This window comes from Rhinopithecus bieti, unplaced genomic scaffold (genome assembly GCF_001698545.2).
Source record: "Rhinopithecus bieti isolate Rb0 unplaced genomic scaffold, ASM169854v2 scaffold_34397, whole genome shotgun sequence".
In the NCBI taxonomy this organism is placed as follows: domain Eukaryota; kingdom Metazoa; phylum Chordata; class Mammalia; order Primates; family Cercopithecidae; genus Rhinopithecus; species Rhinopithecus bieti.
The window spans coordinates 158,158-173,598 of NW_016814574.1; the positions used below are offsets into that span (position 1 = coordinate 158,158).

Consider the following 15,441-nt stretch of genomic DNA (forward strand, 5'->3'; position numbering starts at 1 on the left):
GTCTGATCGTATTATTGATGACTGATCTTTGTGGACCTAGTGTAGAGCTCAATTCAAGAACATTTATGGAGTGTCAAGTTAATAAGTATAATAATTTATAAAATAGTCTCTGATATTTGGAGTTTATAGACTGTTTGGGGGGATGGGGCATTGAATCAAAAAAAATTATTTTGAAAAAGGAAGAAAAAAAAATTTTATAAAAGAAAAAAAAAAAAAAAAAAAAAAAAAAAAAAAAAAAAAAAAAAAAAAAAAAAACCTCAAGCATCCATCTATTTACAGACTAAAATTAAGTAGAGAGAACCAAATAAAATACAGGCACTTGTATTGATATAAAAACACTAAATATAATGAGTAAAAAAAGCAAACTGCAGAACATATAGCATGATACCACTTACTATAACGTACAAAAAAAGCAACTCTAACAGAGCAGCCAAAAAAAAAAAAAAAAAAAAAAAAAGCTCTTAAAACCAAGGGAAAACTTCAGGGTCATGGTTACAGGAAACAGAAAGTACCACACTAGAAAGCAGCCTCAACACTGTTAGAAACATACTATTTGAGTTGAGAGTTGGGTTCTGGTGCTTGCTTTATTATGTGTTATAACTTACATGGAATATATTGTTTCCGCCATATATTTTATAATAAAAAGGTATAGAAGTCTTCCTGCTATGGAAATTAGAATGAGCAGATAACATTACCAGGATATGCAGTCCTCAGAGGGATGTAAAACTATAAAGAAATACTCCTCCATATCTACTCCCAAGTGGTATTAACTTTGACTCAAAAAAAGCAGCATCAGCTGGGAACTACAACTTTCCATCATCTAATGTAGACCTATCCTTTCATTTTTCCTTTCTTTACTAAGTGAAGAAGTTATCCCCTTGCCACCCCCACTTCTACCTGTGCCCTGGATCCTACTGAACTCTGCCTTCATACAAAACTTTCCTTTAGGATTCCCTCTTTAAGGTCTTCTAACAGAGAGCTGCTCCCTCTCTACTGATGCTTAAGTCAGCATTTTACAAGTTCATGTCATCCCCAATCTAAACAAGAAAAATTAATTCTTCTGTGACAACTACTTCCTTCCAGCATTACACAAATTCAAACGTGTTTTCAGTCTCCAGTTCTTCAGACCTCATCACCTGGATTCCATTTCCACCAGAACTGTTTTAGCTGAAGTTAGCAATTGTCGATGTCATCCTTTAAAGCTATGGATCTTTTATAGCTCTCATTTTGGTTGACTTAGCAGCAGCCTTCAACAAGAAGGCACACTCCTGCTCTACAGACATTTCTTGTTTCTCCTAACACTAAACTTCCATTTTTCCAGCTGGTTATTTACTAGCAATTTTTCCATTAGCTTCTCTCACCTGTTTTTAGCACCTGTAAAATAGGAGTAATAGAATCTACCTCACAAGGATGCTGCACAATCTAAATGACTGCATATGTATAAAACACTCAGAATGATGCCTGATCCTAATAAGTACACCGCATTTTTAGCCATTATTGTCCAAACATTAAATGTCAGAGTTCCTCAGGATTCTGTCCTAGGCTTCTCTACTCTGCTTTCCATACTCTCACCCAAGACAGTCTCATCTCCTCTAATGATTTCAAGTAGTGGTCATACAGGTGATATTTCTATCGGCTAAACTTCTCCATGCTCCAGACCCATTTACCTAAACACCTGGTACCAGACACTGATGTCTACCAGGCACATTAAAACCAACAGTACAAAATTGAGCTCTTCATCCTACTCCATCCTCCCAAAACCTCCTTCTGCCCCAGTGGTCCCTCGTTTAATAAATGTTTTTACCATCCATCCATTGTTCAAGCAAGAAACCTGAAACCACTCTCAGCTCTACCCTCTACTCCTACATCCAGTTACCAAGCCATGCTGATTTTACCTCTCAAATCCAGCTACTTGATTCAAGTCCCTCTGCCACTGCCTTAGTAGGGCTCCCATAATCATTCACCTAGACTACAGGCAACGCTTTTCTAATTTCCTTACATCCATACACCATCTCCAAACCATACTTCACACTGCAATCAAAGTGATTTTTTTAACTAAAAATCTGTAGTTGTTCCCTACTTAAATGTATCTGTACCATTTCTGATGTCTCTGGGAAAAGTAATTTTCAAATGGTGCACAAAGACCTACCCCTCCAGCTTCATCACCCATCCACATGACCTTCTTTACAGTTTCTGAAAAGGCTCTTTGTAAAAAACCAAAATCTGTTCCTTCTCAGAGCCTTTACACATGCAAGCATCTGCCTAGCCTTCTGTTCTTCTTCTTCCTCCCTCCCCCCTTTCACTGGCTAAATCTCATTCATATTTTAGGTCTTAACTAAAGTTTTTCCTTTCTTAGGGCAGCTGGCCTTAACTCTCTAGACTAGGATGGATCCTGTATTACAATGTCTTTTCATCCTGTACTTCACCTTCTTAACATCCATCATATCTGTATTTGCTTATTCCCCACTCTCTTCCCCATTACATTATAGACTACATGTGGTAATGATCATATTTGTCCCCTAGGTATTATAACCCTAATATTAAGTACAGCACCTCCTAGAGTAGATACTTAATATATCTTGTTGAATGAATAAAAGATAGTTCAAATGATCTTAGAGAGCATCAGATATGCTCAAGATTCTGAACAATTTAAAACTTTTGAAAGAAATATACTGAGAGCTGTTTCAAGAAAAGGACACCACAGACAATAGGACTGGTGAATTGAAGGAAGGATCTCAAGACAAGGATATTAACTAGGAAGCATACGTAAAGTTTACGTGGCTTGCCTTGACTAGGCCAACAGCAATGGAATTACAAAAGAGGGAAGATTCTATATTTTTTATGAGTTTACTACAGATGTACTAAATATAACACAGGATCACAGTTCAGCAGCAAAAAAAAGGATACCAAATTCTAATTCTTTAACAACAAAAACTTCAGCAGAACCAAAGACATCAAGTTCCCCTTGCCTATTGCTTGAGAATTCACTTGAATCTCAGCTCTCCATTTCAAATCCAGATCTGAACCAAACATACTAAAGTTATAAATGTAACAATTTAAATCATTCAAATTATAAAGTTACATTAAATTATTACAAGTTAAAGTGACTCCAAAAACAACTTCATTAGACATTCTTTCTATTATTTGAAAAGAGAAACCTATGTTACCAATTTAACATAAACCTTATGTAGCTTAGCCTTGACAGATCCCTTAAGAGTTACTACTTCAAAGAGCCTGCAAGAGGCATATAGAACATTACAAGTTTTATTTACATTACTATAAGTACTTGTTGAGTTAAAAAAGCAAATCAAACTAAAGTTATAAAACTTATCACAAATAATACTGAAAATACAGTATCAAATCAAATACAACTGAACCAGTGCTTGAAGGAAAATTCAGTCTTCAAGAAATTTTAGAAAATTTTCACAATTTGAAAAGCAAATAACCAAAAAACAAAAAAGCAGAAAAATTTTTAAAAAGTGGAATAAAGTCCAAAGCTGACTTTGGGTGGGAGGGAGGAATATACCCCTAGATAATATAAGAGTAAACTGAGGAAATAAAACCACACAAAACTAGAAAATTACAACAGAAACAGGCTGTATTACACTTTTATTAAAAACTACTTGGCCCTAATCTATGGAAATGAATTTTAAAACTGAATAAAACAGGTGATTTTCAATGAGAAGTTTTAAAACTGATGCCAAAAGAAATCTAAACAAAATCAATTTCCAAAGGAAAAAATAGAGAATATTTTCAAAGAGCTCCCACCTCAAAGAGAACCAGGCACAGACAGTTTCACACAATAATCCAACCAAACTTTAAAGACCATGTATAGTAGAAACACTGCCACAGTATTAAAACAACAACGAAAGAATTGGCGAGTGAGGAGATGGAGCACAGAGAATTTTTAGGGCAGTGAAACTATTCTGTATGGCATTACAATGGTGGATCCATTTGCATTTAACAAAACCCATAGAGCTGGGTGCTGTGACTCACGCCTGTAATCCCAGCTACGCAGGAGGCTAAGAGGGTCGCTTGAGCCCAAGAGTTCAAGGCTGCAATGAGCTATGAGATTGTGCCATTGCACTCCAGTCTGGTGAGAGAGATCCTGTCTCTTAAAAACAAACACATACCAACAAAAACCACAGAATGTACAGCATCAAGAGTGAACCCTAATGTAAACTCTAAACTACGAACTTTGGGTGATGATGATAATGCATCAATGTAGATTCATAGAAAGTAAAAAATGTATTTCTCTGATGAGAGATGTTTACAGTGGAAGAGGTTGAGCTTGTGTGGGGTGAAAGTGCTACTCCAGTGAATGCATGAATAATAAGCAAACAAATGCTATTGCTGATGTGCACAAGATTTGAGCACATCAGCAATAGCAAAACCTAGTCGAGAACAAGACCCTAACTCTCTTTTTATTCGGTGAAGGCTGAGAGAGTGAGGAAGCTGCAGAAGAAAAATTGGGAGCTAGCAGAAGCTGGTTCATGAGGTTTAAGGAAAGAAGCCATCTCCATCACATAAAAGAACAAGATGAAGCAACAAGTGCTAATGTAGAATCTGCATCAAGTTAGCCAGAAAATCTAGCTAAAATAATTGATGAAGCTCACTACACTAAACAACAGAGTTTTAATGTAGACGCAAGAGTCTTCTATTGGAAGAAGGTGCCATCTAGGACTTCCATAACTAGAGATAAGAAGTCAATGCCTGGCTTCAAAGCTTCAAAAGACATGCTGACTCTCTTGCTAGGGTCTAATGCAGCTGATGACTTTAAGGTAAGGCCAATACTCATTTACAATTCTGAAAATCCTAGGACCCTTAAGAATTATGCAAAATCTACTCTGTGCTTTACAAACAAAGTAACAAAGCCTGGATGATAGCACACCTTCTAACAGCACTGCTGACTGAATATTTTAAGCCCACTGTTGAGACCTATCATTCAGAAAAAAAAGACTTCTTTCAAAATATTACTGCTCATTGACAATGCACCTTGTCACCCAAGAGCTGTGACGGAAATATACAAAGGAATCAATGTTGTTTTCATGTCTGATAACATAACATACATTCCACGGCCCATGGATCAAGGAGTAATTTTGACTTTCATGTCTTAAGAAATACATTAGTCCGGGTACGGTGGCTCATGCCTGTAATCCCAGCACTTTGGGAGGCCGAGGCAGGCAGATCACCTGAGGTCGGGATTTCGAGACCAGCCTGATCAACATGGAGAAACCCCGTCTTTACTAAAAACACAAAATCAGCTGGGCATGGTGGCGCATGCCTGTAATCCTAGCTACTCAGGAAGCTGAGGCAGGAGAATTGCTTGAACCTGGGAGGCAGAGGCTGCAGTGAGCCGAGATCGCGCCATTGTACTCCAGCCTGGGCAACAAGAGCGAAACTCCTCATCAGAAAAAAAAAAAAAAAAAAAAAAAAGGAAAGAAATACATTTTGAGAAGGCTATAGCTGCCATAGATAGTGATTCATCTAATAGATCCAGGCAAAATAAATTGAAAAGTTTCTGGAAAAGATTCCCCACATTCTAGATGTCATTAAGAACATTTGTGGTTCATGGGAGGATGTCAAAATATCAACATGAACAGGAGTTTGGAAAAAGCTGACTCTAACACTCATACATGACTCTGAGGGGGTTCAGAACTTCAGCAGAGGAAGTAACTGCACGTGGTGAAAACAGCAAGAGAACTAGAAGTAGAGCCTGAAGATATGACTAATTGCTGCAATCTCAGGATAACCTTTTAATAGATGAGGAGTTGCTTCTTATGAATGAGCAAAGAGATTTCTTGAGATAGACTCTACTGGTAAAGATATCATGAACATTGTTGAAATGACAACAAAACCTTTAGAATTTTACATAAACTTATAGTTGATAAAGCAGCAGCAGCAGGGTTCGAAAGACTGACTCCAATTTTGAAAAAAGTCCTACTGTGGGTAAAATCCTATCTAACAGCATCACATACTACAGAGACATCTTTCATGAAAGAAAGAGTCCATCAACGTGGCTAATTTTACTGTTGTCTTATTTTAAGAAACTGCCACAGCCACTCCAACCTTCAGCAACCTCCACCCTGATCTATCATCAGTAATCAACACTGAGGTAACACCCTCGTCAACCAGCAAAAAGATTACAACTCACTGAAGGCTCCGACGATTATTAGCATTTTTTAGCAATAATTTTTAATCAAGGTGTGTACCTTCTTTTTGACACAGTACTACTGCACACTGAAGAGACTACAGTATAGGACAAACATAACTTTTACATGCACTGGGAAACCAAAAAATTTGTGTGACCTGCTTTTTGCAATCTTCACTTTATCGTGGTGGTCTGAAACAGAACCCACAATATCTCTGAGGTATGCCTACACTGGTAACAGTTGTCTGAAGATTCTATTTTTTTCCTTCTGACTTACCTGCATTTTCTAAATTTTCCACCTTATATATTGCATGTATGAGGTGTGATTTCTCAAAAGTAACACCAACTACGTGCTTAGTTACATCTAAAGACCTAACATTCATTTTATACTTAGTAAATCTACATGTAATAAATATTTTATATACCTACTACACGCTATATTCTATGCATTAGGAATACAGCAACTAACAGACAAAATCCTTACTTTCATGGAACTTACATTGTAAGGGTAGGAAAGAAACAAAATAAAACTTCATAGCTTGTCAGAGAAGTGCTAACTTCTATTAAGAAAAATTAAGCAAGGAAATGAGCTAAGAAGTGTGAATGGGGAAGTGGTAGTGAGGTGAGAGCAGATCTCACTGTGGGTACCTTCAAATAAAAAGATGGAGGAGGTTGGGAATTGAGCCATTGAAACATCTGGAGAAAGAACATCCCAAGCAGTAGGAAGATCATGTGCAAAAAGTCCTGCAGAAGTGTGCCTGGGATGTCTGAGGGGCAGCAAGGAGGCTAGGGTAGGTAGACTGGAGCTAGCGAGGGAAAGAAGAGCAGGAAATGGAGTCAAAATGTCAAAGGAAATAGGAAGGATATTCTGTAGTGCTTTGTAGACACAGTAAGGACATTTTACCACCAGATGTGAACAAATGGGGACTTCTGAGCAGAGGAATAACCATCTTGACTTGCATCAGAACAAGATCACTGAATTTACTACGTTGAACAGGCTTGGAGAGGGCAGAAATAGAAAAATCTGCGAGGAAGAAGTAATTACTACTGTAATAAGTAATGCAGATGAAAGATTATACAGCCTGGATGAAGATGGCAGAAATGGTCAGTTTCCTGATTTACCTTAAAGGGAGAAGTGAGCAGACTTGCTGATGAGCTGGACGTGAGCTATGAGGAAAAAGGAGATAAATTCTCCAAGATTTTTGGCAACTCCTTCTAGTTGATCAAGCCATCAACTCACACAGCTAAGATTAGAGGAGAAGCAGATTTTGGGGAATAGGGAAAAATTACAAAGTGTCAGATAGGCAAATGGACACAGAAATACTGAGTTCAGAGGACTGATCTGTTGGCAATATAAATTGGGCAGTTGTCAGCATATGACTCCAGATAACAAAGTTCATACATTTATTATAGAAGCAACATGTGGCTATAAAGACAGTAATGAAATATTAAGAATGAAGTTTGCCTGGCTGGAGCAATTAATATAACATGTCCTTAACATTTCTTAGAGAGCTACCATGGGAATGATCAATCTCCAACCCCCTCTCCCCGATGTTTCTCAAAAATAAAGAACACAATTCTAACAGGACACTTTATTCAAGAATATTTACACACACAATAAAAAGTTTTATCACTTTAAGAGTTACTGAACACACCATGACTTCAAAACAAAGCCACACTGAAATGCTGCATGTCCAGCTAGGTCCTCTCCCCAGCTAAGTGAGCACACCATTCACAGAGCTCACACAATTCGAATATGTGTCTCAGCAAAATTATAACTTACTACTACATCACAAAATTCTGGGTCAGTGAAGAGGAGTCACTATGGAATGGGAAAAGTCCTTGAATGCCAGTATCTATGATGTATAGCCAAAATTTTAGTTGAAAACATAAAGACAAAAGACCCANAGGACACTTTATTCAAGAATATTTACACACACAATAAAAAGTTTTATCACTTTAAGAGTTACTGAACACACCATGACTTCAAAACAAAGCCACACTGAAATGCTGCATGTCCAGCTAGGTCCTCTCCCCAGCTAAGTGAGCACACCATTCACAGAGCTCACACAATTCGAATATGTGTCTCAGCAAAATTATAACTTACTACTACATCACAAAAATTCTGGGTCAGTGAAGAGGAGTCACTATGGAATGGGAAAAGTCCTTGAATGCCAGTATCTATGATGTATAGCCAAAAATTTTAGTTGAAAAACATAAAGACAAAAGACCCACAAACAAGATCAAATAATTTTCAAATAAATGTGTCCCTTCTTAGCCAGGAGACATGATCAAGTCAAAATGGCAACAAACAAGATCAAATAATTTTCAAATAAATGTGTCCCTTCTTAGCCAGGAGACATGATCAAGTCAAAATGGCAAACATCCACAAAGCACTGTTTCCTTTCCACATTGCAAACTCTCCTTCACAAATTACATAAAATTTGCAATTACCAGGTATATCATTGACAAGCTAACCAACGGAAAAAATGCAAGTAGCCTAATGTTTATAGTAAGTTTTTTTTTTTAAAGGCCAGATATCTATCAGATAACATGCCTCCTGAGAGGGGACACGAAAATCCAGGATAGAAAAGTAGGAAGAGACCATGAAGGAATTAAGGTGAGGCAGCTAGAGAAAACTAGGGTAAGCTACAGTAAATATTCTTTCACATTTTGGAGCACAAAGATGTCAGGTTTAGAATACACCAGTGAAGAGCTGAAAGAGTATGCCCTTCTCTTCTCCTTCAGTCCACTCTGGCACATAAGTTTAATTTAAATCTGTATGTTAACTCTTAGTGACAGTCTACAATTTCACTCCTGTTGAACAATCTACACCCCCATGCATACTGTCTTCTAGTCAACAGAAAAAAAAAGTCATATCTGAGATCTAACAGGCACAAACAACAAAGGCTTCTGAAACAGTTTTGAACAAACTGTGGATTTTAACTGTGTGTGTGTACTATAAAAACTCTGATCTCACTAAATCCATGTAGAGTTTTATTAAGAAAAGAAAACCCGCAAGTCTTACTAAAAGATCATAAGCCACTTACCAACTGGTCTGGATTAAGTTGCTCTCCACTTTTCAGGCGATCCTTATAATCTTCCAGTTTGAGCTACAAAAGAGAAACTTGTATCTACTATAGTCTGATACAAAATTCAGAAGCAAATAAACTAAATGCCAGACTTTGTCTCTAGGGAACAAAGTCCTTGAAGCAAGCTATCGATCTGCAAGACTACCATTTTGCTATAAGGCACGCAGCAACTGTAGATGAGTTCCAGTCAGGGGAGAAAAAATACACAGAATCACATGAGTCTGGAATTACAAAAGTTAAGCAGTAATAAAACTATTTTCTCCTAATGACTCTATTAATAACAAACTAGACTACTTAACCCATGGGGACTTAACTAGTAAATCATATGTCCCCAACACAGTAGTTTCTCAACAAGGGACAATTTTGTACCCCAAAGATACCTGGCAATATCTGGGGATATTTTGGGTTATCACAACTTGGGAGAGGGAAGGGAGGTGAAGAGTGCTACTGGTATCTTGTGGTTAGAGGCCAGGGATGCTGCTAGGCATCTTAAAATGCACAGGACAGTCCTTTACAACAAGGAATTATCCAGTACAAACATCATTGGTGTAGAGGTTGAGAAGCCCTACTCTAATCTTATGCTTAAACTGTTAGTTCAGTTACCTGTTGAATTATGTGGCATTTTCCTAAAAGGAAACTCCTATTGGAAGTACAGAAACATAAAAGAATTCTTTTCTATCATTAAAGTAGGCTCATCCTGAAGTTATTTTTCATATTATATTTGATACTTAAGGAAATTATGAAAGATAAATTGCATTTATTGGCCCCATAATAATGACATAAACCCACTATGGTATTCTTTTTTTTTTTGAGATGGAATCTTACTCTGTTGCCCAGGCTGGAGTGCAGTGTTGTGATCTTGGCACACTGCAACCTTCACCTACCAGGTTCAAGCGATTCTCCTGCCTCAGCCTCCTGAGTAGGTGGGATTACAGGCACCCCCCACCACGCCTGGCTAATTTTTTTTGTATTTTTAGTAGAGATGGAGTTTCATCATGTTGGCCAGGTTGGTCTCGAACTCCTGACCTCAGGTGATCCACCTGCCTTGGCCTCCCAAGCGCAGGGATTACAGGTGTGATCCACTACCAGGACCGGCCCTACTATGGTATTCTAAAAGCACTTTTTAGGCTCCTTCTGTATTGGTTTTAGTGGCAAAAATCTTTCCCAGAAGGTTGAAAGAAGTACTGGTACTATCAGATAGGTATTCAAAATTAAAGAGCTACTATAGGTAAGCTAGAGAGCATACGTATACATATATGTAGGTCCTCCACCTGAGGGAAGCTCTGTCAATAGATCCTGCTTTGACCATTTATCATATTGATGGGGAATCTGTGCTGACCTGGCACTCACCTTATCACACTTGTGATCAACTGCATGCATTAAAAAGACAAATGGTGAGAGCCACAGAGAAGTTACTAGCAACTTGCCCTTTTTACTACTTTCTTAGTTTAAAAAAGAAAAGAAAAAAAGAAAAGAAATAGAGTCAACCAGACTCTGAAGAGTCTCTTCACATCCGTCCATTAAAAGCAACTTTAAGGTTTCACTAGGTCTTGGCACAAAAGTATTTAAGAGCCCATAGGTCCAGACAGTTACTCAACCTCACCTGTCCAAAAGCAGAAGAGAATCATAATACAGCAAAGCAACGTGCAGTCTGTTTCACAGGCTACATGACTCAGGAAATGAGGAAGGATTTAGATCTTTTACAACAGCATTTTCTGTAGCTAGACTTAACTCCTGGGTCTCTTTACAAGGCTGACTACAACGCTTTCACCCAGCAATCTTAAATCCTCAACTAACAACACAAAAGTAAGTGGTAAAACATTTTCTAGTTCTACCACGGTTAAACCTTCCAATGACTGCAGCAGTAATACTGCAATATCAACTGCTGCAGAAAGTCACAAGGAAAACAAGCTAAAAAATCAGCTATTAACACATCTATGAAAAGAAACATTAATACTACATAAGGAATTAATCTGACCTAAAATAGCTAGCTCTTAAAGTATTTCAACAGCAGCATGCATAATAATTTTACTATGAAGAATATTTTTATTCAGTTGTTTTGACAAATGAAACAGAAAATGTTTAATACTTCCAACATGTAGCCTGCTTGTTTAAAGCAGCTAAACCTAAGGTTAGTTAAATTTTTAGTAAAGAACACCTACGAGCTCTGAAAGAAAAATGTCAGCTCCTTAATCTTTTAAGATCATGCATATACAGAACTGGAAGAAAAAAAAAGTTACCTTCTTTTTCTCGATGTTTCTAATTTTGTGTTTAAGGCATATGAGTCCATTTTCAATATAGGTCTCATATGCTTGGGAAGGAGATGCAGCAGAACTCAGAGTAGACTGCAGGGGGCTCAAGGCCCGCTGGCTTTCCCCATGCTGAGTGTGGTTCACTTGGGGCTTGGCTGACTTCATATTCCCTTCTCTTTCCTCCTCTGAATGGCCTGAAGGTGACTGGTAACCAAAAGGGGATGAAGAGAGTTGCACCATTGAAACAGATGAGGCTGAAGGAGGTGGGGGAAAGTTAAGTATAAAATTAGGACTAGAGGGACACAGCCAGACAATAACTTCCCTGGAAAGTCTAGACCACTCCCTTAAATTCTTTTCCACAGAAGTGAGCTCAAAACCCAGTGATGCTTCAGATACTGTACTTCCATCCTACTTTTAAAGTAATTAGTGCCGCTAGCCAATAAGGATAGCCTTTACGTAGGCAAAATCTCCAACATAGAGGATGTTTCCAGAAATTCGATTTTCCACATAGGGAGGAAGAACTGCAATGGCTTCACAGCTCCTTTCCTCTCATGAGGGCAGACCACATTCTAAATAATTCCCATGGACACGTGATGACACCAAAAGAATAAGCTTCCCACACCGGGACCTAAGGCAGCCACTCAAACCTCTTTACATGATCCTCACCACCAGCCCTAACCTCAATCCTGAACGTATGAAAGAAAATCCCAAACTCACAACATTCTCTCATAGCTCTAAGTGACCCAGCAGCTTCTTGAACAAGAATGCTAACTTCCCCAATTGCTCTGGGGCCTACAAGGCAATCCATCACTACTGGACATTCTCAGCCAGGTACTCTCTCAACCTGCAGGAACTCCGCGTTGATTCTCGGCTGTTTGGTTTAGACTAGCCCAAAACTGCTTACACCCAACCAGTTAAAGCTTGTTCTAGCGAGCCCTTCCCCTGCCCTAAAGAGTGGCCTTTGCGCACTTAGGTATCCCTCCCTCGACCTCCAAGCATCCGCGGTATCCCTTTCTCCCCGCTTAGGAGCATCCCCAAAGCAAGGACAGAACAGGCCCCATGCACGCCAGCGAGCACCCCCTCAAGTCTCCGAGCGAGCCTGCGCGAAGAGCACCTCTCCCGAGCGGCCACGGAGAGCCCTGCAGGCACCGACCGCCACCCTTCCCACAGACGCCCCGGGGACGCAGAAACCGGTTCTGCAAGGCCCCAGGGGAGGCTGACCTGGAGGAAAACGCACCGGCCACAGGCCACGGCCCACGGGAGCCCCGCCCCGCCCCGGGGATGCCAAGCCGCCCCTCCACCTCGCCGCGGCGCCGGCCACCCAGACCTGCCCACCCTCGCCGGGTCGGCCGCCTCCCTCCGCCGCGCCGACCGAGGCCGCCGCAGCCGGACTTCACCTCCCCAGGCAGCCGAGGCCGCCGCTGCCGCAGCCCGGGCCCGCCTTCCAAAGCCGGCGGGAGGCAGGAGCGCTGCGGAGGTGGACCGGCGCCACCCCGCACTCGCGTCTCCTCCTCCTGTCTCCTCCCTCTCCCCTCCCGGTCCTCGCCCGCGGCCTCTGCGGCGACAGGCACCCCGCTGACTCCGCCGCTCGCGCCCAGGCCCGCCCTCCGTGCCGCGCGTGGCTTTTGTAGGCCGCGCCCCGCCCCGGCTCGCTCCTCCCCCGGCCGCCCCGCCACCGCCTCCTTCCGGTGCCCCTTCTTGGCTGCAGCTGGCCTCCTGCGCTTGTGGGGTGTTAGTTCCGGGCCCAGCTTGGGCTGGTGGGGTAGGTCGGGAGAGGGCGCGGTCTCACAGCCTTTGCGCAGATTGCGGGGCACCAGGTGGGGGCCCAGGCGACGCCGAATGCGGGCAGAGCGGAAACCGCGCAGCCCCGCTGGACCTCGCTGATTGCCGGCTGCACCGGTGGGTTCGCGACCTTGAACAGGTGACTCCAATAGCTCCAGGAGGGCAGAGCGCCCTTGGCGGAACTGCCAGATAAGCCGAGCTTGAGGCTGTCCTAGCCCAGTGGGCAATCGTGAAATGCAGAGGCACCTTTGCCTCTCAGCATCTTTCATAGTAGGATGGGGAATAAACACCGTTTCCTTACAGGAGAATCAGCCTGTAAGAGCAGAATGCCCCAAATCAGCATTGCCATAAAAACGGAGTAGGTGACTTCCCAACCTGCAATAATAGGATTGAGTTTATTCAGGCTGTATTATTTGTTCATGTGAAACACATTTATTGACTGGCACGCAGAGAAAGCTGTAAAAAAACTTTGTAAGGTTACATAAAATTAAGAGAAAAGTCTGGAAATACATAAAAGTTTATTAAGGAAAGGAAGGTGTTTCTGAGACCAAACAAGAAAAGCACACACACACAGACACACTCAGCAATACTTTGCCCCAACATATGTTTAGTTATTGCACCAAGTGGAGTTTTTTAGGTCCTGTCTGTCCCTGACGCTCTGATAAAAAATATTGAGACTAGCAAGAGAACAGAGAAAATTCAGAATAATAATCAAGGAAACAAAGGTCTAGTTTTAAAAGCCTTGGTCAACTTCACACAAAATTAATTTTAACATTACTTAATACATCTTTTGGCATCTATTATCTGTGTTCTTTTCAGTCCCTGGTGACATAACGTACCCTAATGTTGCATTTTAACTTTGAATCTGTGAATCTCATATGTGTTCTTTAGGGTCAGAGAAATACTAGATTTTCTCTTTTACTCATTGTTTATAACCAGAGAAAGAGCAGAAGATGCTGAACATGAGGAGAGGAAGGCTGTGCCTTCACCTTTGATGACACAAAAAACAGTGGCCATAATAAGAAAAAATGTGAAGGACACACTGTTGGATCAATGAGTTGACACAAAGTTACAGCACAACCTGAGTTGTAGCCCAAGCTAATGATGAATCTAAAAACCATATTCCAGTCAAATTAGTCATGAAATGTTTGCCTTCTAATCGGCCAGGCAAAAAAGGAGGCCATAAATTTTAAATTTTCTACTAAATGGATATTCTCCTAAATGAATAAATCTATACAGATTTACTTCTCAATAAGGATTATAAAAATGGATCACGAAAGAATGCAAAAGCAAAAGTAATTAAATTTCAAGTCCAGTAAGGTACAGTCTGTATATGTATGGCGTGACATTTATAGGAGAACATACCACAGTAGATACTCCTGAAGCAATGTCTTCTAAACAGGTTACAAAGATGATTCAGATAAAAGCTTTTCTGCTAGAGGAGATCTTTAAAGTCAGTAAGTCTGGCTTACTTTGAAAGCATATGTCCCCAAAACTTTTATTTGTCAGAAGTTTGGTTTATTTTACCCTCTCTCACTCCCTATTTTCTGTAACACCGTGACTTTTCTTGCCAACTGTGAGGCAGTATTTGTGGCATACCACCTCCAAGCTTAGCAAGGAATAACTATATTTGAAATATAAAAAGTGTTATCTCAAGTCATTGATAGAAGAATATATTCATTCATTCATTCATTCAACAGATACTTAGCACTTGCTATGTAGTAGGTGATAAGGCTATAATGGTGACTGAGACAATATAGCTTCTGCCTTTATGGAGCTGAGTGGGGGAATTCAGTAAAAGCTATAGATGTAAATGGCAAAACGACTAAATCAAAAAACCCGAAAGACAAAAATACTAAAGACTTTTATAATGGATGGTTCGATTTCTACAAAAACAGCAAGACTTTACATCCTTTGAAAATGTGAAGCTCTTAAATATGCACTGTCTGACAAATGTTCAATTGCTGCAGGGATGGTTATGCTGTAGTCACTTAAAATTCATATAGCTTCATATTGTTGAAACTGGAAAGATAAATCCACCTAAGGATGTGAAACCTGGTAGTGTATTAGTAGAGATATGAGAAATTGTCTTAGACATATTGTTGTGGGTGATAGAAGTCTGTTTCTTTTTTTTTTTTTTTTTTTTTTTTTTTTTTTTTTTTTT

General features: G+C 40.1%; 1 protein-coding gene and 1 long non-coding RNA gene across 2 annotated transcripts in view; one reads left to right on the forward strand and one right to left on the reverse strand.

Moving 5' to 3' along the window:
• The window catches only part of CAPRIN2 (caprin family member 2), a 48,925-nt gene extending 36,138 nt beyond the window's left edge, over positions 1-12,787 (reverse strand). The window contains 3 exon segments of the mRNA XM_017851474.1: positions 9,202-9,264; positions 11,484-11,699; positions 12,717-12,787. Coding sequence (XP_017706963.1) covers positions 9,202-9,264; positions 11,484-11,660 — 240 coding nt within the window. The 5' untranslated portion in view covers positions 11,661-11,699; positions 12,717-12,787.
• Positions 12,788-13,215: 428 nt separating this feature from the next.
• The window catches only part of LOC108514920 (uncharacterized), a 21,560-nt gene continuing 19,334 nt past the window's right edge, over positions 13,216-15,441 (forward strand). The window contains exon 1 of the long non-coding RNA XR_001881375.1: positions 13,216-13,416. This is a non-coding gene — a long non-coding RNA (uncharacterized LOC108514920). The remainder of the gene's footprint in view (positions 13,417-15,441) is intronic.